Source organism: Amia ocellicauda, chromosome 6 (genome assembly GCF_036373705.1).
Source record: "Amia ocellicauda isolate fAmiCal2 chromosome 6, fAmiCal2.hap1, whole genome shotgun sequence".
In the NCBI taxonomy this organism is placed as follows: domain Eukaryota; kingdom Metazoa; phylum Chordata; class Actinopteri; order Amiiformes; family Amiidae; genus Amia; species Amia ocellicauda.
Genome location: NC_089855.1, coordinates 19492962 through 19515793, shown reverse-complemented (window position 1 = coordinate 19515793; position 22832 = coordinate 19492962). Strand labels below are relative to the sequence as shown.

Genomic DNA, 22832 nt, shown 5'->3' with positions numbered 1-22832 from the left:
TTCCTCTTGAAGTCATCCAGGTGGTGTTGTTAGACAATGCTCAGTCCTCGTGCCTCCAACAGGAATTTCCCATACCCTTGGTAGCTTACAAACGTCACAAAGCCGCATCCTGACTCTACAATCGTGAAATAGTTAATAGTCTCTTGTTTGAAAAGAGGGGTAATCAATTGAATGGGTTTGCATACAAATTTGGAAAACAAATCCTCTAGTTAGAAGTCGATGACATTGAATGTGTCAGATCATATTACTGAGCTCAGCTGCTGATAGTTTCCTGTTTTTCTTGCGGTGGAAAGTAAGCCAGCTCTTCAGTTCACTGAGCTCTTGTGTGTGCTGTGAAATGGAAGCACATCAACACGCTCCAAAGGTGCAGAATGAAATGGAGAGCCTTGACTTGAAATATGGTGTATGGTTGAAATATGATTGGATGTAAACTAGTATAGCTCATCTTTGATTCTTGTAAGGACTTGTTAATTGAGGAATAAGACACAATTGGGAATTTGTGACAATTGGGAAATGAATGAGTTGTCTCTATTTGTCGCAAACAAATAGTACTTTAAAAAAAAAAGCTTTAGCCCAAAAATCTTAGTTAATGTGATGTTTATTAAAAATATTAGATTTTCTTACCTTTTTTTTAATTTAATTTAATTTTTTTAATTTTGTGTGTGTGTGTGTACACATGTTCAGTTACAATGTGTGCATAGAATTTAAGTTCTGATCCTCAATATTTGGAAAGCTTAATGGTGTAATTGTGTTCACCCAAGTTGATTGCCATGCTCAAACCAATTCTGTTGTTTTAAATGTCTAACAGTTACAGTTTAAATGGTGGATTACGTTATTATTAAACACATACATAACATATTAATCTAAGAGTTATGGTGTATCGATTCAAAGACAGCTGAAGTGGTTACCTTTACCCATTCTACTGCAGAGTTAGTGGAATACAGGTTTTTACAATCAAATCATATATTGATGATTCTCGATGCTAAAACATTGCCACATAATGTATGAAACAGTGAATGGGTAACTATCCAAGGCTGAGAAAGAAGTAAGCCAAAGAACAGGACCCCAGAAACAAAGCCTGATATTTTCAGATGTATTTTCTTGTCATAAGAACCCAACCCATTACCAGTCCACTATTTTCAGGTTTAGAGTTCTCTCTCTCTCTCTCTCTCTCTCTCTCTCTCTCTCTATATATATATATATATATATATATATATATATATATATATATATATATATAGTAACAATTGTTAGAACTATAAATAGATTGTGAAACTGAACTTCTAAGTAGTGTACTTTTGTTTTTACCCATACACCAACTCTAATCAATTAATTATCCCAGTGGTGTTTGTGAGCAGGAAAGTAAACATTTATTGACTATAAAATCAAATGGTTGTTTTATAGGCATAGTGCTCTTTGTTTTCAATTAAGTTAAATTCTCAAAAATCATCACAGGGCACTTTAAATGATTGCTGCAGTCTGAACTACATTTAGGTCAATACAACAGGAAAGGTTTTTCTGGGTCAACAAATCTTTTTTTCCTTCTGTGTGTTTTCACAAGATATTTTGTTTTCCCTGAATCAGACTTTAAAAATTATAGTATTAATATAGCCATGAATATACTTAGCACACAGATATTTTTCACTTCATTCTTGTATTTAATGTGTGTCATACATGACATGGGCAACCTGATGTAAAACATATAGCTCTATGTCGAAAAGTTGATTGATGTTTCACTGCAAAAGTTATATCCACATCTGTGCTTGTTAATTGCTTTGCATTATTTGTAGTATTATTATTGATGATAATATTTTATGGAATACATAGTAGCAACATGGTAATATAAGCAAACAAATTGACAAGAACACTGGACAAGTAGTGCATTTAGCATTTAATCAAAGGATTTCACAAAGAGGGTTTATTCACATCCTGTGTTTTATATATGAGTGATGGACTGAAGCACCATGGGAAAACATTAACATCCAAAATCAATCTTAACAAAATCAATTACTTAGTGCTGAAGTGCTTTTCTCTTGGTTTGTGTCAGACAATTTCAGAGTTCAGTATATGGTGCTGTTTATGAATGTTTACAACATTTAATAAGAAAGAAAGAACTTTAATAACACCAGAATATAGATCTAAACGTTGTCCCTATTAATAGTGTTGAATTGTTCTTGTGGGGCAGTTTGGGTGGTGGTATTGGTTTCAACAAGAGGATAGCATTAATTCAAAGAAGCAAAAGCAGAATACCAGGAAACAGGGTGAAAAATGACAGATTTTACAGATGAAGACCTGGACAACTTTCTGCAAAATGAGGTAAATGATTATGAGTTTCCTTACATAGATAACTACTTCACTCTCATTTCTTAATTCCTGGTCAGAAACATAACAGTTGTATTTATTTTGATATCAATATTGATATTTTAGTGTTTTCCTGTCTGGATAAATCCAGTACAATTATTTGCAATTATACAGTATATTAATCAGATGCAAAAATACTGCTTGGTCGCCTGATGTAATAATTGTTCATAGACTAAAACTCACAGTCACCAATCTGAAGCTCATATATATATATATATATATATATATATATATATATATATATATATATATATATATATGTATGTATATATATGTTTTAGAAGCCAAAAAAAGCATGAAACAGATTCTAAAACAATGAATAATATGAGTAATGAAAGTTTTAATTAAATGACAGAACACAGTATTTTACTGTTCTTTCTTTTGTCCACTGATTATTCCTTTGATAAAAACAATTATTATTATTATTATTATTATTATTATTATTATTATTATTATTATTATTATTTTAATATATGTATATTAATCTTTGAAAAAGGTTTACCCTTGAAGTTATGTGCATGTTGAATACTCATGGTTTCACTTTTTCAATAATATCAATTGATGTGTCTTTTTAGTTTTTAAAATATATTTTTCCAAAAGTAAATGCTGGTCTTCATCTGCATTATATGCATGTGGGTGCTCATGACCTCACTTTGTCAGATCAATTTACTCAAATTGGCATGTTCAAACTCCCAGTGTTGACGTGGGCTAGCTTAGCGTAAAGTTTAAATATTGTGTGCTGCTGCTCATTGACCTGGCCATTTCTCCAATTCAGTGTCCCAGTAAATGACAGAATGGTGGGCGTTAAGAGAGATCTACAGATGCACATTGTTGCAGATTCACCCATCCAGTTGCTACTCCCCTCATTTTATCTTCAATTGTTTTTTATTTTACTAGATGTACATAATGACCAGCATTAAATACTAGTCCACATGATTTATAGGACAGTAAATATGCTGTAATGGTTCATAAGTTGAATTTCATTAAATTAACTGAAGAATGGCACAACAAAGAAAAATAATAAAATCCTGTATGAGTGTTCATAACTTTTTAAGTAAACAAGATAATGCGTTTCAATCAGTACTCTGTGTAAAATGTCTGTTTTTGGGATTAGAGACCACACCCCCATGGCTGTTTATTCGAGTAAGTTATTTGAATATGAGATATCCCAGAGGGGTGGTGGCATGCTCCTAATAGTGACCTATTATTCTATTGATCTCTATTCTTTAAATACACAATGCACATTTTAAATGATGCTACTTTCTTTTAAATTTAGGAATATTTAAAAACTGTCACTTTTGAATGAACCAAATGTTGATGCTTGTGTGGTTGTTTTATTTCAAAACTGTACAAGACTACAGATTTTTGTACAATATATAAAAAGCCTTCAAAAAGTGGTGAGTGGTCAAATCAAGGTCTCAGTCAAAATGGAACTAGCAGACACCTCTGGCTCCCATTGGCTGTGTGCTGCTCTCTAAAACTGTTTTTCACTTTGCTCAGGTGGACCTCAGACACCGACAGGTTTACAAGACAGTAGAGCAGGTACAACATATAATGAGGAATCTGACCACAGAGGTGAGCAACAAGGATGGAAGATTTCAGTCGATCTCTAACGCCGGTATCCACAGTGATAACTTAAAGGTAAGCTATTGGATATGGGTAATATTATTATTATTATTATTATTATTATTATTATTATTATTATTATTATTAATAATAATGTGCGCATCACATTCTATTACTTAAAGTGTATTACTCAAAGATTATGTCAGACTATGTCAATTCTAGTATAGCTAGTGAACCCCATTTTTATTTTTTTCTCTTAACACCAAAGAGAAAAATCCCAGCAAGTCACTACTGTAAAGTATGTGTAGTCCTTGGGTGCATTTCCAGGGATTCCTGTCAGAAGAGTAGTGATCATTAATTCTTAAGTTGGTCACTACACCATAGAAACCTTCTTATATATATATATATATATATATATATATATAACTTTACTATAAGTAGATGGTTGCCTTGCACTGTTTACTATGCTGGCAACATTATTTTGAGATAAAATACTGAATTATTGTTTCTATTGAACTATTATTGATTATTTATTTCTACTAGGACCAGCCTGCTTTAATGGCAAAATGGACAGCTCTTCTGCGAGGGAGATGCACATATAACCCAGCCATCCAGGTAGTGTTTTAATACATTATTCTAACCTATCCTACTTCCAAGTCTATAGCCTATCAATGTTTGTGACATTCTTTCAGACCTTCAGACTTAACTCACAAACACTTACAGCTACAATGCCATACAGTCATGCTGTTTTTTTCTTTATTGCTAAAGAATGTACATTTTATATCTTTGTTCCAATTTTGAGTCACTCTAAGTAAGCTGCTCTATTTTTTCTTGATATGAAATAAGTTATCTATTTCTAATTAGCTAATAAAGTAGACATCAATGATAAATTGTGCTTCTGTGTCATTGAATGCTCATTGGAAAACAGTTGACACTTGGAAGTCTAACCGGCTGTGTTTACTTGTTATAGGGAATGGTTTTCAATTATCAGTAAATTGAAAATAATTGTCATTTTATTGTGTAAAACACTTTAAGCTAGGGTTAAAGATGCCAGATATTTTGTGGTTTAAATGTTATGATACATCTGTGTAAAAACAACACCAAAGAAAACTACAACTTCTTGCTGCTCTTTTTCTAGGTCCTCACACCTACCCTCTTCTTGATCTCTGTGCCAATCAGGGGTCTGTGTGGGTATAAAGAGCGCAAGGCCAGGCAGTGGCGTTATTACACCCTGAGCGGATCAAAACTGTTGTCCCCAGTGCGGGAACCGGAGAAGCTACACCAATGGCTGGAGCTTGAGAATTTCAGCAACCCATCCCAGGAGTGGCATGATGCTCGAGTGGCCATCGAGGGGGACATTGTGCCAGCCAAGGTGGTGAATGTCTTCAAAGAGCTGCTGGAAGCTGCCATCCAAAGCTGTAACCTCGTCAGTGAGTCCTCATCTTCTTTTTTATGTACTTGTGTTAATAGGATATTTGGATATACGTGCCTTGTGTAAAAATGAGCAGGTTTAGTTTCTGTTCGTTCAGTTTTGCTTCTCAAATGACATGTGACCAAATCAGTGACATTGACTTTTCCCTTCTACTTTACTGTATCTGTAATGAAATCTGTAGTAGTTCTCTTAATTACTCATAATCATAGATTTGTTCAATGATTTTGACTATGAGGTCAAGTTTAATCAATATCTGCTGTTTATGTGCTAATGTTCATAGACAGACACACACCAATCTATTGATCTATTGAAATATTTAAGTATAAATACCATGCTAACCTTTAACTCCCAAATGTCTTATTCATGTACAGTTTATATATAGTCTGTGTTACTTCTGGTAAATGGTTGTGTACTTTTTTCAGTTAGGGCAGAGAGAATTGTGCCACACATCATTAACTGAGATGGCTGCACCCCCAGACCCAGATAAAACCAAATGCTCAGATTTGTCTGCTCATATTTAGTTATAAATGCACCGGCAACCATGGGAGCTTATAAGCAGCTAATCCAATAGCTGGATATGTTAAATTAAATTAAATACTAATTTACTATACCTCCCTGAAGTCACATTTTGGGCAGCATATTAGTGGAGGACAATTTATACAATTTTAGCTGGGTAAGATATGTAGTACTTATTTTATCTTTTGGAGTACTAAGGCGTCACATTTGAAATGTGTCAGAGTCATGCGTGTGGAAATGTTTCTTTGTTTTCATCAGAAGTCAAAGGCAACTGTTTGAGATGTGATTGTATCCGTGTGAAAGATAACAGGAATAGCATAGGAACATCTTGTCCCTACAGTGTCGCATGTATCTCTCCTTAAAGAGTGCTGCAGATGGTCAAGGCTGAACTCTGGTAATATTAGGGGTGTGTAAAAAATTAACTTGATTCTTCTAGGCTTCAATGTGTGATATTATACATGTATTAAAACTTTATCACTAGCTCATATAAAGAACACATTTTGTAGTTTGTGAATCCAAAAAGGTAATGGCAGCTTTCTGTGACTTCTGAGGGCTTAATTTAGGACATCCTCATGATCACCAACTTAATTTAACTGAGAAAACCTTTTGAAATCCTTAATCAATTTTTAGACCTTAGTGGTTTCATATTGTGAAACATCTGTCTAATTCAAAAATAGTGTTGTGATGTGTAATAGCATCTATCGATTATAGCACTTTAACATTTGTAATAGCTTAGCAAATGTATCAGTCATGGGATTATTCACTTGATTCTTCATGCATTTATATTCATTGACAGTTTATATTGTGTTCAATAATCTTCAAATTGAAATTGTTCTGCTGGGAGTTTTGACAAACAGAATATGCCAATGCCTGCACTTAACTTAACTGGAGGAGATGTGTTAAGTATAGACTGTATTAAAAATGTAATGTAAAAAAATAATAAATCAAAATTCCACTAGGTGTTGCTGTCACATTAGGTTGCAGATATAGGTCCACAATGTGAGAGGTACTCTCAATTGGTCTTCAACAGGATTTATGTACGTATGTATATATGTATTTGTTTGTCAAGCAATTGGAACCAATAACAGATTGTAATAATAGATTATAAACCATTAACTAAAATATAGCTTTTGTTTCTGAAAACTATTTCAGAAACGATATGCTTTCACATATACAATAAAAAGAGAACCTCATTATGAAATCATTGCCTCACGTCTTATTTTAGAAAGCGTGGCTATGAATGCAGGATACTATTTTAATGTCCTTGATTCTGATATAATTGACATGGTTAAGGATATAGATATGTTTTGATCAAATCAGCTATTGTGTTGTTTTTGTTGTTTGTTTTAAATCCCCTACTGCATGATTCAGGACCCTAGGGGATTTTTGCAATGAGTACCCTGCTGTAGATAATTTATGCATGTTTACCTCTGATTTTAACATTGAACTTAACATGGATACCTACTTTAACATTCTCTCTCCCCAATTGGGGCTAGGAGGAAACCGGGCTAGGGGTCAGCATATTCCTCATATGGTTAAGCACTGTGTGTATTTGGCAGTGGGGATGCCTATAGCACATTTTAGTCTTGATTGAAAACCAAGAATCCATAGGTGCTTTTTGGTTTGATTTAGTTGTAAAAGGAAGGTTGGCTCCCAACTGGGTGGGATTGGAAAGTGAATATTTAGGGATGCTTGGGGATAGCCAGAGTAGAGTTTAGTTAGGCAGACGTATACAGCCCTATATGCTGTCATAATTATAATTAGCTGGCCATATGTGTAATATATTGTAAGCTACAATGTAATCATTATTAATTTAGATATACATAACCTTTATAGCTATTTTCCTCAACCAGCATACTATAGTATAGTAGTAGTGTATAGTATACAAACACTCCAGAAATAAAAAGCAGAACAGTAACACTTGTGTTGCATGTTAATATTACCAACCCCTTAAAAAAATTGGATTTTTTGGTAGTTAAAACAGTAGGATAAAAAAGTATTTTAATTAATTCCTTTTTCATAAGAGCTTAATGCATGTGAGCCTTTTCCTACTTGGTTTCTATTAAATATATGTTAAAGTAATGGTTTCAGCTACAGTGGCTTCCATAGATTAGAATATATAACCCAAGCGTGAGCTAATTAAACCTCTTTGGTGCATTACAGTTCCAGTGTAAGTGTCACTCCTTACAGTTGAAGGTGGTGTAACTGCTCAGCACACTGTGTCAAGGCTTTTGCCTGCCAATTTCTATCAGTTCCACTAATTAACTCTCTAGGCCAAGATTACCAGCAGTCCAAAGCTCCTGACTGCTGCAGATGCAGTAATTCTCTCTAACCTCAGTGGTTCCTTTCAGGTTCTCACGGGTCATCCTGGTTCACTGAAAAAAATACACGTGTTTGAAAAAATCACTACAGGATACTGAAAATGTTTAATTTCTATGTCATAACACTACTATGCTGCATGCGATAGACAAGCTACTGTTCAATTTCATAGGGATACCTAACATGTTTTAATTAAATTAACCAAAGAGGATAATACAAATTCAGGGCCATGGAGAATAGATTGTAAATTAATTATGTTCTCTGATCCATTAAATAATCCAAGCATCTGTTTACATTCCATAACAATTTTAACAACACAATACAGAACCCCAAAACTGGAGTTACAAAATCCTGACATTGATAACTCACAAAACACAAATATGAGAAGCAGGTCACGTACCTTAGCATCAAATATGAAAACTGGAATGCAAGCATCATCACATGACTGTGAAAAAAGTAGGACAAGATCATATATTATGCAGAGTGGGGCCTATTTTCGCCTCATTAGAACATCAGCTTTCATGTTGTTGCTTTAAAAAAAAGGACTGTGAGAGAGAGACATATGTAGATCAGACTGAGGGAATAATTTCTTAAAAAGGGTTTCCAACCTACACGAGTGCTGCGGAGATGCAGGGTGTTCTTGTTTTTTATTTCAGCCAAGCTCAAGTTTTTGATTTAATTGTTCAATAAATACATGTGCACCTATGAAATATGGATTGGGACTCTCTGTGCCCAGTTTTGGAGATCACTGATCTACAGCTACAGCTGAGCTTGTCTGAAAGGTGCTAAATTGACTAATTGTTCAGCATTAGAGCTTGTAGAAATATATATTCATAATGGTTGATCAGTCCTCAGTTACCCCAGGTGGCATCCTACCCCCATATGTAGAACTCTTTTAAAAACAGAATATATATAGAGAGAGATCCTGGCTGCTTCATTGTGTAATAATTGTTTAGATTTCTGCCAAATAACCTTTTAGTTAATTTATTGAAGTAACTGTGCTGTTTTAATTGTATCCAGTGGCTGGATAGCAGTTAAAGATCTTGGACCTATTAATGGGGAAAGTGATGTCTCTTAAGCCACTGAACCCCATGAATCATCTGGCCAATAGAGTCAAACAAACATGTGAAGCTCTTCATGTTTTACACATTCCACTATACTGAGAGTTGAGAGTTTGCAGCAATACTGACAGTTTAAAATCTTGCAGATGCCCCTGGTCTTGAAACAATGTAATGAGAAACAGTAGACATGTAATCTTCGTTGTATGGACCTCCTTTTGAAACCAGGGTGTTGAAGAATTATGGCTTTAAAAAAACCAAAATAAAAACAAGGTATTTAAAATGCAAGATGATTAATTGGACAAAATACACACCCTGCTCAGTTATGCACTTTTCCTTGTGAATAAGCCTTTTTCACTTTTTTCAGCAGTGTTAATACTGAGTGTTTAAAGAGGAGTATGTTATCTGTTCAGGCACAGAAATATATTTATTTTCCTGTGTCGGAGAGAGAAAAAGAGTCAACAATTCTGTGCTCTCCCCCAACCAATCTGTGCATATGCATGATTCCCTTCTCTTGTTTTCCTCTTGCAGGTAAAGTCAGTGTGTTAGAGTCCGTAGGCTCAGTGGTACGTGTTGCCGTGGAAACATCTGAAGTGCAGACAGAGGTGGAACTTTTTCCAACTGTGGAGCTCATAAACTGCTGGCCGAAAAAGGCTCGCTGGCCTAGATTCCTCAAACGATGGCCCTCAAAGGAGAAAGCAAGATGCATCAAGGTGATGTAAAAGATTACCATCTGCAATATTAATGTTAAACACTTTGACTTTTTGAATAATTCAAAGAAAATGAATATGATTTCCACACGGTTTAAACAATAAAACTATAGTTCTGCATGCACGGGGATAAAAAATGCATCTTCAGCAATTATGATGAAACCAACTGACACAACTTGCTTACTAGTTAAAAAAAAAAAAAAAAAAAAAAAGTTATATGGAACAGGCAAGAAAAAACTTTTAATTAGGAATATGTGGTCTTATTTATTTGTGCTGTTCCTCGAATGTTTATTGAATAATTCCAATTGAGTGTGGAGCATATTGCTGCTCTCTGTACGTCTTCCAGTTTTGTAAATATTATCTTATTTGGCTGCCTGTGTTGGCAGCTCACAAACTTGCTATGTATAGTAGAAACAATTTTATTTGTATTTAGTTTTTTTGTTCTATGACAAACAGATCCAATTTCTCTTGAGATTATGCAATCCAGCCCTCTCTTAGGTAATGTGATCTCATAATTAGATTTTCTACCTAATTAATACATTTCTGACATCAGTGCTGTCATAAATTTACTCCTTATAACATCCCTGGATTTAGAATGGTTTAATTTTACTGTTACCATATCCAATTACTGTACATCTTAATCCTCTTAATGTCTAGACGATTGTATTGCCGTGTCGTTGTATGAAATGTAAGCTTACATTTACAGGGTAATAAGAATATGGAAAATACAGGCAGTTTGGAAATACATGTTTTCAGTATTGCCAGGTAACGGTGTTAGTGTAATTCAATTACACAATATGAATAACCGGGCCACTGTACTTTATAAATTTGCATGGTGAGAAATTATTTAAATATTGCTGTTGGGGTTGCTTGGGGCAAACTGTTAGCTTGTAGGTGTTCATGTGTTACAGGCTTTTTGACCCTATCACTTACCTACCTTAGATGTCACCTAATTTTACATTACAGAAATAATGGCTTACATCTGGCAGGTTATAAAAAAAACAAGGTGCTGATATTTTTGTGATTATGCAAGAAATCAATACCAAATTGAGCTAATGAAGTGTATTCTTAGGTATTTCTAAGAGTTTGCTTCTGCTAGATATAAAAAGCTATCATTAAAACAGTGAGGTTAAAATGTCACTGTTTGCCTGAAGAATGCACGATCCATCAAAGCATTCTTGTCATAAATAATTCATTTTGTAATAAAAAAATAAAAATGCCCCAAACACACACACTGCACATGCACACACATTCACACTCCATATAACCAATTATAGTCAAACGTAATGGGACAACCAAGAAGTTCCAAAAAAACAGCTCTACACAAAACATTAAAGAGAGATTAGGTCCACCTTTAACCTTAATGATTCTTGCCTACTTTAGATAGATGGCATAAGGAACACTATGCCATTCCTCCTCTCTCCTCCAAGGCAGGTTCTAGCACACAGAGGAAAGCTGATCTTTGCAGACTCCTACTTATCCGCTGCTTCAGTTCATCCCAGGGGTGTTCTGAGACTGAGGTCAGGACTCTGAGTAGGCAAGGAGTTGCTTTCAGTACTTTACTTTGTAAACAACTGTGGTAAACTCCCAAACTTTAGGTATACTTTTATATTGCTAGTAGATATACAGGCCCTCATAATAAAATCCAATTAATAATTTTCCACAATATGCACTGGTGGTTATGATACAATGCAAATATATTCTAATTAACAAATAATCAAATTAATTAATTACTAATAATCATTACTGTTGTACAAAGCACATGGCCACTGGTCCAGTCCATTAACAGTGGAAGAAGATTGTTAATATATTTAATTTGGACTGAATTTAATTTTTAAGAGGATGGAAAGAAAAACATTTGTATGTGAAAATAAATAATTTAATTGAATTTATGAATCATTTATTAGCAATACTAAACTTTGAGGTCCCAGGTTTACAGTTTGACTGGTTCAAATTCATTCTTTGCTAGTTAGTTTAGTACAGTGGGGAAAACACTGTATTTTAGGAAATGTTCAGTTGAAATTTAAGTGCATTTCTCAAATATATTGCTGGTAGTATGGGATAGTGGGATAGACTGATTAATCCCTTACACTACAGGTGAAAAATACCCCACCTGTCAGTAGCAAATGGAAAGGTGTTACTTTCACTAATTGTTCATTATTGATAGTATTCCTGGGGGGTGTTCCCTATGGGTATTCAGTGAATGGTCCGGTAAATTACTATTTTTTTTCAGTCTTTTGGATTTAATCTGATGGCCTCTTCGAATTACCACTGGCTGCTGTCCTTCTCGAGAGCGGAGCAGGTCTTGATGAGCAGTATTGATGAGGACGGTGGCTGCAGAAGGAAGTGCTATCGGATCATGAGGCAACTGAAAGAGGACATTTGGTGCACTGGAAGTAAACCTGTAATCACTGCCTACCATCTGCAGGTGGGACACAAATAAAATGTGGGAGAGGACAGTCCCAACTTAGCACTCACTTCCACCCACAAAATATTACAAATTACTGCTACCTTACATACTTTCCTCTGCAGCATCTTCTGGGCTCACTCATACTAGAGGAGAGGGGAAGTGGGTGGGGGGGCGTCTAACAGTCTATTCCCAGAGCTGAGCTATAGTTCTGTCAGCCAAGTGGGTGAAGCCAAATCACATACCTTTTCATTGCATTTCACATCTTTATTGGGATTGTTAAACCCCTGAAACACCTTTTGAGACATTTTAAGAGCTGAGTGTGTAAAATGTAACTTTTTTCAAATTCAGCATTGACCTCGTTTTAAACAACCCAACAAAACATGTCCATGAAAGTTAATGAACCATAATAACGATTCAAGTTTAACTTTGTATATCCGTGCCCAGAAACATAAGCTCTCGCTTCTTCGGTACATGGGGGATGTATGGAATTATGTGGAAAACATAAGTTTTGCATTTCAAATTGTATAAAACTATTCATCTGAATTATTATATTTAAAAAACATGTATATGAAGCAAAATCTGTAGAAAATATGCAGAGATTAATCACATTGTGCAGAAAACTGATATTTATATTATTGTCTTCTGTTCCAGACCCTGTTATTTTGGTCCTGCGAGAAATATCCTTCCACCAAAGACTGGTGGAACTTTAAACAGAGTTTCCTTCGACTTGTGAAGAAGCTTCATAAATGTGTGAGTCAGAGGTACCTGAGACATTATTTTGTAAGGGGCTACAATCTGCTTAAATACGCCAACACAAACGAGCTGGATATGATGGGCAAAAAGATATTGGATTTCCTTGAGAATCCTGGACTCTACATCCACTGACGAGGTGTCAACAAGAATCTGGGCATAAGAAAATATTTAAAATGATGCAATAATTGTCTAATTGGAAATGTCATTGACAAAATCCTTTATACATTTCTGATGCACTGCTAGTTTTTTCTAGATGGACTCTCTAGTGTGGGAATGCCTGAATAATACATTAAAAGAAAGAAATCCAATTGACCTTTTTAACTGCTTCAGGAACCAAACACACATGCACATGACATGTTGCTTTCTTTTGAATGTATTGCACACATAGGTGGCCCTGGGTGGCTTTCAAGACCTCCAACTTTATATTTCTCAGTGTAATTGCAGCATCCAATAGTCATTAGCTGTGTTATCTCATGCAGAAATCAGCCATCAATGTCTAGTTTTGGCACCAGAAGTCATTATTGTACCCTCAGTGAATTTAAAGAGGCAGAAACTTTCACTCAACTTTCACTTTGTCACTTAAATGGAAGCTTTACAAACGTGCCATTTCTGGAATTCCTGGCCCTTCATTAGGAATGTCCGAGCCTTTGACAGTGCCGGACACATGAGGTTTGTTTTGGCCAAATATAAAGGTGTTGTTCAAGCAAAATTAAACACTGTCTGAATAGTAGGGAATCTCTAACATTAGTGATTTCCAAAACATATTTATTTTGCTTAAATTAAATACTACAATGAAAATCAATATATTTAATGCACTAAATTGTGTAACTGTCGTAGGAATTATGTATTTGTTTAATATTTTATTTGCCTTGTGTGTTTTCCATGATCATGTCATACCTCAAAACATATTACATCAATATCTTACTTTCTACCTTAAATGGGGCAGGTAACATGTTGATGTAATACAATATTGTTTTAGTGCCAGGTCTCTCTTGTTGGCAGTATCACAGTTCAGAATACAGACTAATTCAGGTTAAAAAGCTAATGAATGCCATATGTGTAAAAAGTAAAGGTTTGTATGTTACAATAATATATATGAAAATGTAACCAAGCTAAGTTTAAATTAGTGATACAGATACAAGTACAAATGATCTTACTGTTACATTTTGGTTGTTTAGAGAACATTGTTCTAAGTGTTTTTTGATTTTGCCATTAGGTGAATAGTCCTTATATTCATATTACTGTTTTCTTGGTATTTCTATTTGAATGCAATACCATTTTCTAAAATGCTTGCTGTTTTTGAATGTATATTTTAGTATGAAAATGTTGATTTTAGTTTATGTTAATTTGAAAAATGACTCTTGTAGGCTAAATTGAGTATGCAGATATAATTTAAATGTAGATGCATTTGTTTTATTGGAATTCCAGCATTCACAAAACACTGTGAGTTTGCTTTTTAATTATAAAATACATAAATTACATTATTTTACCTAGGGGGCATGTTCTTCATGTCCTTATTATATTCCTCAATACGATTATTTAATGTTCAATCAATCTTTAGTTTAAACAGAAATGGTTGGATATAATCTGTAAGCAGTGTCTTGACTGAGGTTGCTTAGCAACACAGAGATTTCTCAGGGACCTGCAGCTCACAGTACTCTACTCCCCATGCCAGACACTGGGGTTTCAGGCAGAAGACATTAATTTATCTTGTGTATTGCCCTAAATTTAGCAATGAAGGAGCTGTTCAGATCTCTGTTAATAGTCACTATCAATGGTCCACTTTCAATTCCTGCACAGGAACAATTAAATTTAATTGACAATCGTAATGAATGGCATAAATGCTTGAACATTACATTCTAGTATGATAGACATACTAGACATAGACACAAATTAATATTTAATGCATATTCACACAAATAACAGGCAAAGTGCCAAAATTTGAACTTTTACTGGGAATAGCTGTCATTAACATTGGGAATTTTACTTAACAAACAAGCAAAAATAGATCAGTAAATCATTCAATAAATCGATCTTTAAAGTGTGTGCTTGCTTTAAGTGTTTTAGAGTATACTGTTGAAACATTTGTAAATTCCTGGCTTAATTCTTCTAAAAATAAAAACAATGTTAACAACTATGAGGAGCTGCTTTTTCATTTACTCATGTATTAATTTTGCACATTTATCTGTTGGGATGAAGAAAATAGTGCTGCATATAGCATCTTCTATATTGTTCTAATTTAAATTAAAAAATTAGGCAATCAGAATGAATTAGAGATTAGTACAATATATTAGCTTGATGGGTGAACTCTCCCCTGGCATGCTTGATGATTTCAGTGGGTATTCTGTCAATATTAAGCGTTTTGTTGTTCTTCTTCTGCTTAACCTCTAATCAAGGGAGATTTGAGTTTGATATGTGGGGATGGGATCAATGGTTGTTTTCCACATATGAATCAAGGTTAAGGAACACCATAATCAGCATAGCATCCAGCCTAAAATCTGGTGGTGATTGACCAACCATTTTTGGTGAGTATCTGCCACCAACTCCACTGGGCTGAGCATGTCCATTAGATGCCTGATCACCAACTCCCAGAACTGATCCTCTTTTTCCAATTTAGTATTAATCAACTCACCCATGGAGGTCAATTAAAAAGGTGCAACGACACCCCTGAGACTAATACGACCAATTCTGACATCAACATCAACACCTTGGAAATGCGAGTCTTGGACAGGCCAGAGTGGCACTGGGTGGTCAGTCAAGGAGTGGTCCAGTCTGAGTAATGCTGGAGATGGGATAACACAGTGTTTTTCCATGTCAAGAGCATGTGAAGGACTGAACCTACAATTGCTTTTCCTGTTTGTTTGTTTGTTTGCTTTGTTTTGGTTTTGGATTTGGATTTCATAAAAAATGTAAAATGGCCCTGGGAAGCATAGTTATGGACCCTTTAATTTCCATTTTAACCAAGGCAAATAGTAGGTTGTTCCTGGCAACAGTCAATTTGGAAAATAGAATATAATTTACTGAAATTATATATTCTCACTTTACTTGTGTGGAAACAAAAGCATTTTTATTTCTCATTGCATCAGTTCTTAAATACAATTTCCTCTTGTATAAACACTGAGCATAAAGTTTCTATTTTTCTTATGCATCAGAGTAGAAAAATGCTAAATGCTTTTTGCACAGCAGTATATATAGATTCTTGATCTCCTCAAAAGGCAATGTCACATTTATTTTCTTTCCTTTCACATAACATCTGTTTTACACTAAGCCGCAACAGGGGGCTGTTAATGTAATCAGCAAGTTTTCTAGTGCGGTCAGGAGAGCAGCACAAAAATGTAAACAATAATATCCTAGTTTAAAAGCAGCAGGCATTGTAGCATCATCTAGTGTCTCGTGATCTCATGATCTGGTCTTATGATCTCTTTGTCATGCATACATTCTGTAACCAAAACTGCAACTCTGTATGTAGAGTTTGAAACAGATTTCTGAGGCAGGTTGTGGGGGGGGGGGGGGGAGAATTATGTCCTGGAGAATGATGTGAATCCTCTGCAAAACTGTAAGTAGGCTGCTAGTCTTGATACATGTACACAGATCCCTGCTGTCCAGGGTCAACACATTTCCTGCTGGGATCCCTGGGTTCTCATGAGAAATCCTTGTTCTTGTTTTTTTGTTTTTTTTTTGTTTATATTAATTCAATTATCGATCAAAGTTCCTTGTTATGTTTCTAAAACAACGAAACAGAATACCAACTGATTATCAAAAATAGTTGTGATTGTATGAGTACTGGTCAATGGGTTTTTCGCAGGCAGCCCACAGCGAGTAGCAAGAGGGGACAGGCTCGGTTGAGTTCCTTGATGCAAACTGAACAAACATGAAGTATGAGATGAGTGGGAAGGTCTGGAATTTGACCGCTTCGGGATGAGAGTACTTGTAGAGCTCGGGCCCTGCAGGAAATGGCACAGTGCAGCCTGACTCTGGGACACGGAGCCAGTGAGCTGCTGGGAGCACAAGCACAGCCTTCTTAGAAACCTGGGTGAATGTTGTATTTGTAACACAAAAATACCTTCTTCAAAAACACTTGGTACACATATATACAGGGATTTTCTGGCATAGTATCTGTATCAGCCTTTGCTCCCAGATTCTAAATACAGGAACAATCAATTGGGGGAGAACAAAAGTGTAGCATATATATATATATATATATATATATATATATATATATATATACACACACACAGTACTGTGCAAAATTTTCAGGCAGGTGTGAAAAAATGCTGTAAAGTAAGAATGCTTTCAAAAAATGTTAATGTTAATAGATTATATTTATCAATTAACTAAAGGCAAAGTGAGTGAACAGAAGAAAAATCTAAATCAAATCCATATTTGATGTGACCACCCTTTGCCTAATAAAAAAATATAATCTATTAACATGTCTATTTTTGAGAACATCTTTATTTTTTCACACCTGCCTAAAACTTTTACACAGTATTGTAAAAGTATTGTACTGTTGCTTTTTGTGTTGCAACAGTCAAAAACTGTTGATTTTTTTCATTTAATCTATTTCTTGCCTTCCCCCCTCACTTTGCTCAGAAGGTTCATCTCCAAAATCCCTCCCAGTTTTGTGCGGCTTATATGCAATTAAGTTAATTACTGGGTTCACTGTGGGAGAATGGCAAAGTCTGGCTATGAATTTGTGTTAATGATACATGTCCTCCCGTAAGTGTGTTTTAAGCTATGCATTTCAAAAAAATATTTCAGACTGTTAGCGAAAGCTTTGAAATTGTTACAATTGCCTGGCATTACATTTCTATTTCACATTTCACTTTTTGATTTGCACAAATTGCTGTCAAGGAATAATTCAAATAAACAATTGTATTAAACACTGTTTTATAATCATAATGCACATGATGCATTGCCTAAGTTGAAAACACCTGTATGAAAACACTGTGAAGACCTACACCACTAGATGCTGCTCTCACACTAGGTTCCATATACCTTTCCATTTTAAAATACTTTTAAAAGGTTTTTAGGTTGAACTATTCCTGCTATCTACTCTGAGCTTTAAAAAGATGACACTGTCATTTCTAACTTATTGTATATGTGTGTGTGTGTGTATATGTATATGTATGTATGTATATATATATATATATATATATATACACACAGATCAGCCATAACATTATGACCACCTGCCTAATATTATATAGGTCCCCCTTTTGCCGCCAAAACAGTCCTGACCCGTTGAGGCATGGATTCCACTAGACCTCTGAAGGTGTGATGTGGTATCTGGCACCAAGACGTTAGCAGCAGGTCCTCCTGTAAGCCCTGTCTGCGCATGCCCATACCCCTGGACCAGCCCCACTCCCAGGTGAAGAAGGAGGTGAGCAGCATTGTGTTGAATGACATGTCAGTTTGTCATAATTGCAGGGAGTCTGTGGGATTTTTTTTTATTATTATGAAAAAAAAAGATTAAATCCTTTTCATTTTGACAAGTTTTCAGGGCAAGGTTTCTGAATAAGTCCCTGTTGTACCGTCCAATCTTAGAAACAGAGATATGTATTGTACATTTCAACCTTTTACTGTAAAATTATGTTAAAAGAACAGGAATGTTGCTTGGACAGCTGTAAAAACAAAGAGAGGTATAAAGCCATGGATCATCTCTTTGTATAACATATTTTCTAAATCTTTATATTCTATTAACTCCAGTTTTCATATTTAAGATATGCATTTCATTAACCATTAAACTAGTATTGTCCAAAATAGCTCAGGTCTTAACCTAAAGGAGGCAGAGAGGATTTGTTTTTAAAAACAAGCTGCCTTTTGATCAACATTCATTTTTATTTCATTATTCTTCTACAGGTCCCTTGTGAGAAACTAAATAAACTATTAATAGAAAATGGGGAAACACTGGATGATCTCAAAGCGATTGTTGACTGATTTAGCAGGACACCATTCATCTCATTCAAATTGATTTGAGGATTACAGATGTATCTGCATTTATGATTCACAAAGTGAAACTGAACAACTGTGTTTAAATAGTTTACTAACAAAGAATAGCATTATTATTATTATTATTATTATTATTATTTATTTATTTATTATCAGACGCCCTTATCCAGGGCGACTTACAAGCATCTTAGTAATCAAGTAGTAGTAGCCTACGGTGCGGATAGGTCTTTTTAATTGCCAGCCTCTTGTCAACCCACGTTTCCTTCCATACACAGGAGTCTTTAGTGCCTAACAATATTATTACATTGTAGGACTGCATGTTCTCAGTATAACAACAAGGGTTATCTTTCAAGTCGGAAGCACTGCCCAAGGGGTTGGGGTTTCTGCACACTTCCGTAGGAACCCGATCGAATTGTCACTTTATCAAAGCTGCCATTGGCCCCTGCGCTCCCAGTGAGAGCGGACTTGTTGTCCGAGGTGCAGGGCACGCTTTGGCACCCCAATCCGGGCCTCCTCCAGCTCTGGGCCTGGCCCCTGAGTGGGAGCGATTGACTGCCTGGGGTCTGTCAGACGCGGTAGTAACCACTATTCAGTCGGCAAGAGCTCCCTCTACGAGGTTGCAGTATTTCTACCGCTGGCGGATGTTTAGCACCTGGTGCCAAGACGGCGGTCAAGAACAGATTAATTGCCCCTTTGGGGTCATATTGCAATTTCTACAAGAGCTGTTGGACCAGGGCAAGTCCCCATCCACGCTCAAAGTGTATCTGGCGGCCATCTCCACATGTCATGTCTGGATTGATGGCGAGCCCCCTGGGTCTCATTTCTTGGCTGTGCAGTTTCTAAAGGGAGCTTGATGGCTGTGGCCTCCTCATACCCCTTAACTGCCCGCATGGCGCCTTGATGTAGTGTTAGACGCACTTTCCCAAGCCCCATTTGAGCCACTGAACTCAGCTGAGCTGAAGCTAGTGTCACTTAAGACAACGTTTTTGCTGGCAATCACCTCTGCAAAATGAGTGAGCGAGTTACACACCCTGTACACCCATCGTGCGTCTGTTTTGCGGGAGATGGTTCCAGGGTTACGCTACAGCCTAACCCTGCGTTCCTCCCGAAAGTGCTATCTCCATTTCATGTCAACAGGCCTATTGAGTTGATGGCTTTTCATCCTCCTCCCTTCGCTTCGGAGCAAGAGAGTCGGCTTCACCTGCTCTGCCCTGTGTGGGCCCTCAGGTGCTATTTGGAACGCACTAAGGACATTCGGTGCTCAGACCAATTGTTTGTGTCTCATGGAGTGTGGACACAGGGCCAGGCATATATATGTGCATATAGTTCATTTGTCAGCACAGTAGAGCTAATGTTGCCCTGCATTAGCCACTACTCCTGTGTTCCATGGGTGGCGCATGATATCGTTCCCTCGCCCCGTGGTGTATATAGTTCATTTGTACGAAATCTAAGTTGTCAGCACAGTGGAGTCCTTATACTCTGTGAGATTCAGTTGAGTAGGATGCTCCTGTGCTGTGCGCTGACAGCATGAAGGTCTTGCTGTCACGCGATATTGTATATATTGTATATTGTTGTTCAGCTCTGCTACTCTGTTGACTAGCCAGCTATGTATTGTATTGTGTTTTTTTACTGGGTCTGTGGCCCCGCTCCTGTTGGATCAGGGATCCACTGCCATGATAATGCGCGGAGGCTGCACAAGTTGCTTGATTGCCCGCGCCAGATATTGTGCAAGTAGATTACGGCCTTGCTCCTAGCTGCACTAGTAGAGCAGGCGCCCTTGCTATCGTTTACAGAGTTGACACTCTGTAGCCCCGCTTTGTATATGCTGATTCTAGACAGTTCCGGTAAGAGAGACTACAGTCCTCGCTCCTGGGCGGCTCAGGTGCGGCCCTACAAGGCCCCTGAGGTTACTCTCTGGAGTTGTGTTGCCGAGGCCCCCTAGCAGTACACCTCGGGGTAGGCTCCCTTATCAGCTCGCTGCCTTCTCCCTTCTGACGGTTTTGTTATAAAATAACCCCTCCCCCTTGGGCAGTGCTTCCGACTTGAAAGATAACGATGGGTTGTGAATGCAACCCCGGTTATCTGAAAAAGGAATCACTGCCCAAGGGTTGCAAGGTTGTGTGGGAGTCCTCCACTGACATCACGTTTTATAGAAAAGGAAGTGGGAAGGGACCTGTTCTGAGTGACTAGTGCAGGGGCCAATGGCATCTTTGATAGAGTGACATTTTCATTGGGTTCCTATGGAAGTGCGCAGAATCCCCTCCCCCTTTTTCAGATAACTGGGGTTGCATTCACAACCTATCGTTTTAGCAGAATATGTCTACAACTTAACACTATCAAGCTGTATATGTTCATTCTGTTAGTTATATTTTATAGAATTTGCTATGTGTTTTAATTAAGTTGTTGGTGTTTTAGAACTGAAGGTAGTGCAATTAATTCTATACATGTTTACATTGCATCATTTTACTGTTGACTTGCATTTCATTACATATTTGAACTTTTTTAGTTATAACAGCAACAAAGATGGACCTGTAAACTTCTGACTTCCATACATTACAATACAGAAAGTTAATAATCCAATTATGTAGTATAGTGACATATGCAATTTGGTAATTGATGCACAAAATGTAAAAAAAAAAAAAAAAAAACATAGGTCTTAGTTGTATATTATGTAGAGTAGGTAGAGCACAGTGTTTAGTTGGAATGAAACCCATACAAATCTGTGGCTGTTTTGGACCAGGCTTGGAGACCCTCTACTTAGTGATTCTGTTACAGATTCAAGTCTGTTCTAGTCTTTCTAGTGGATGAAGCAATAACAAATGTAATCCCCTGCAATATTTTACTAAAAACCCTCCCATTATCTGTCACTAAGAATGAAGAGATTAATGGGACTATTTTAGTAGGAGATTTCTTTTGTACTTTTTTATTTTATTTTGCATTTTAAGCATTTACATTTGCCTACAAAAATCTGTTCTCAAAGATGGGTTTATGCATACACAGATCACATTGCCTAATCAATAAATACACATTGAATGGCATTAACTAGTGACATTCCCTGTAAGAGTAGCACTGCACCTGAGATGGGAAAATAAAGAATTACATGGAAAAAAAAGTAGATGGGTGATGGGGAGACAGAGGAAAATCATTTGACTATAAAACTCATCTATAATGAATTCTGATCTGTTTGGCATTTGGAGCCACTGCATCCTATACCACTGGGACTTCAAGTTCACCATCTGCTTCCCTCAGATCCTGTAATCCTTCCTTTGTAATGTCAATATTACATCCATCACATACAGCAATATTATTCATAACATAAAAATTCTAGAAAATATTGCCGACTATAACACACATATATGTTTATCCATCCATCAGCCTTTATCCATCCACTGCAGGTTGAAGCCTCCCCATAGGGGATTGTTAGCCATTACTCACCATGCTGGCCAGACGGGTTGGATGGCACACATAGTATGAGCCTGGCCATCTGGAGCACCCGGAGAATTCTCGGTGGGCTGGTTGTCCGGTAGGCCACAGGCCCGCTTAAAATAAAGAACTAAATTTATTATGATCCAATGGTCCAATTAAACTTTAAACATTGTAAAATATTTTGATTTTGTATATGCAAATTTACATCATAATGGAATTAATTAGTTAAAGTTGTGAGAACCATCATGTTACTAGCTCATTTGCCACACGAAAATATTAATAAAATGACAGAATTTATTTTCCCTGAAAATGGTGTGGGATACTGTCAGGAG

The 22832-nt window shown here is 36.3% G+C and overlaps 1 protein-coding gene across 1 annotated transcript; it reads left to right on the top strand.

Moving 5' to 3' along the window:
- The first annotated feature begins 2028 nt into the window (after positions 1-2028).
- On the top strand, positions 2029-15242 carry mab21l3 (mab-21-like 3). The gene is made up of 7 exons (XM_066706551.1): positions 2029-2316; positions 3862-4002; positions 4471-4542; positions 5066-5357; positions 9784-9965; positions 12196-12390; positions 13024-15242. Exons 1-7 carry the CDS (start codon positions 2269-2271, stop codon positions 13255-13257), a joined length of 1164 nt encoding a protein of 387 aa, XP_066562648.1. The 5' UTR covers positions 2029-2268; the 3' UTR covers positions 13258-15242.
- Positions 15243-22832: the final 7590 nt, after the last annotated feature.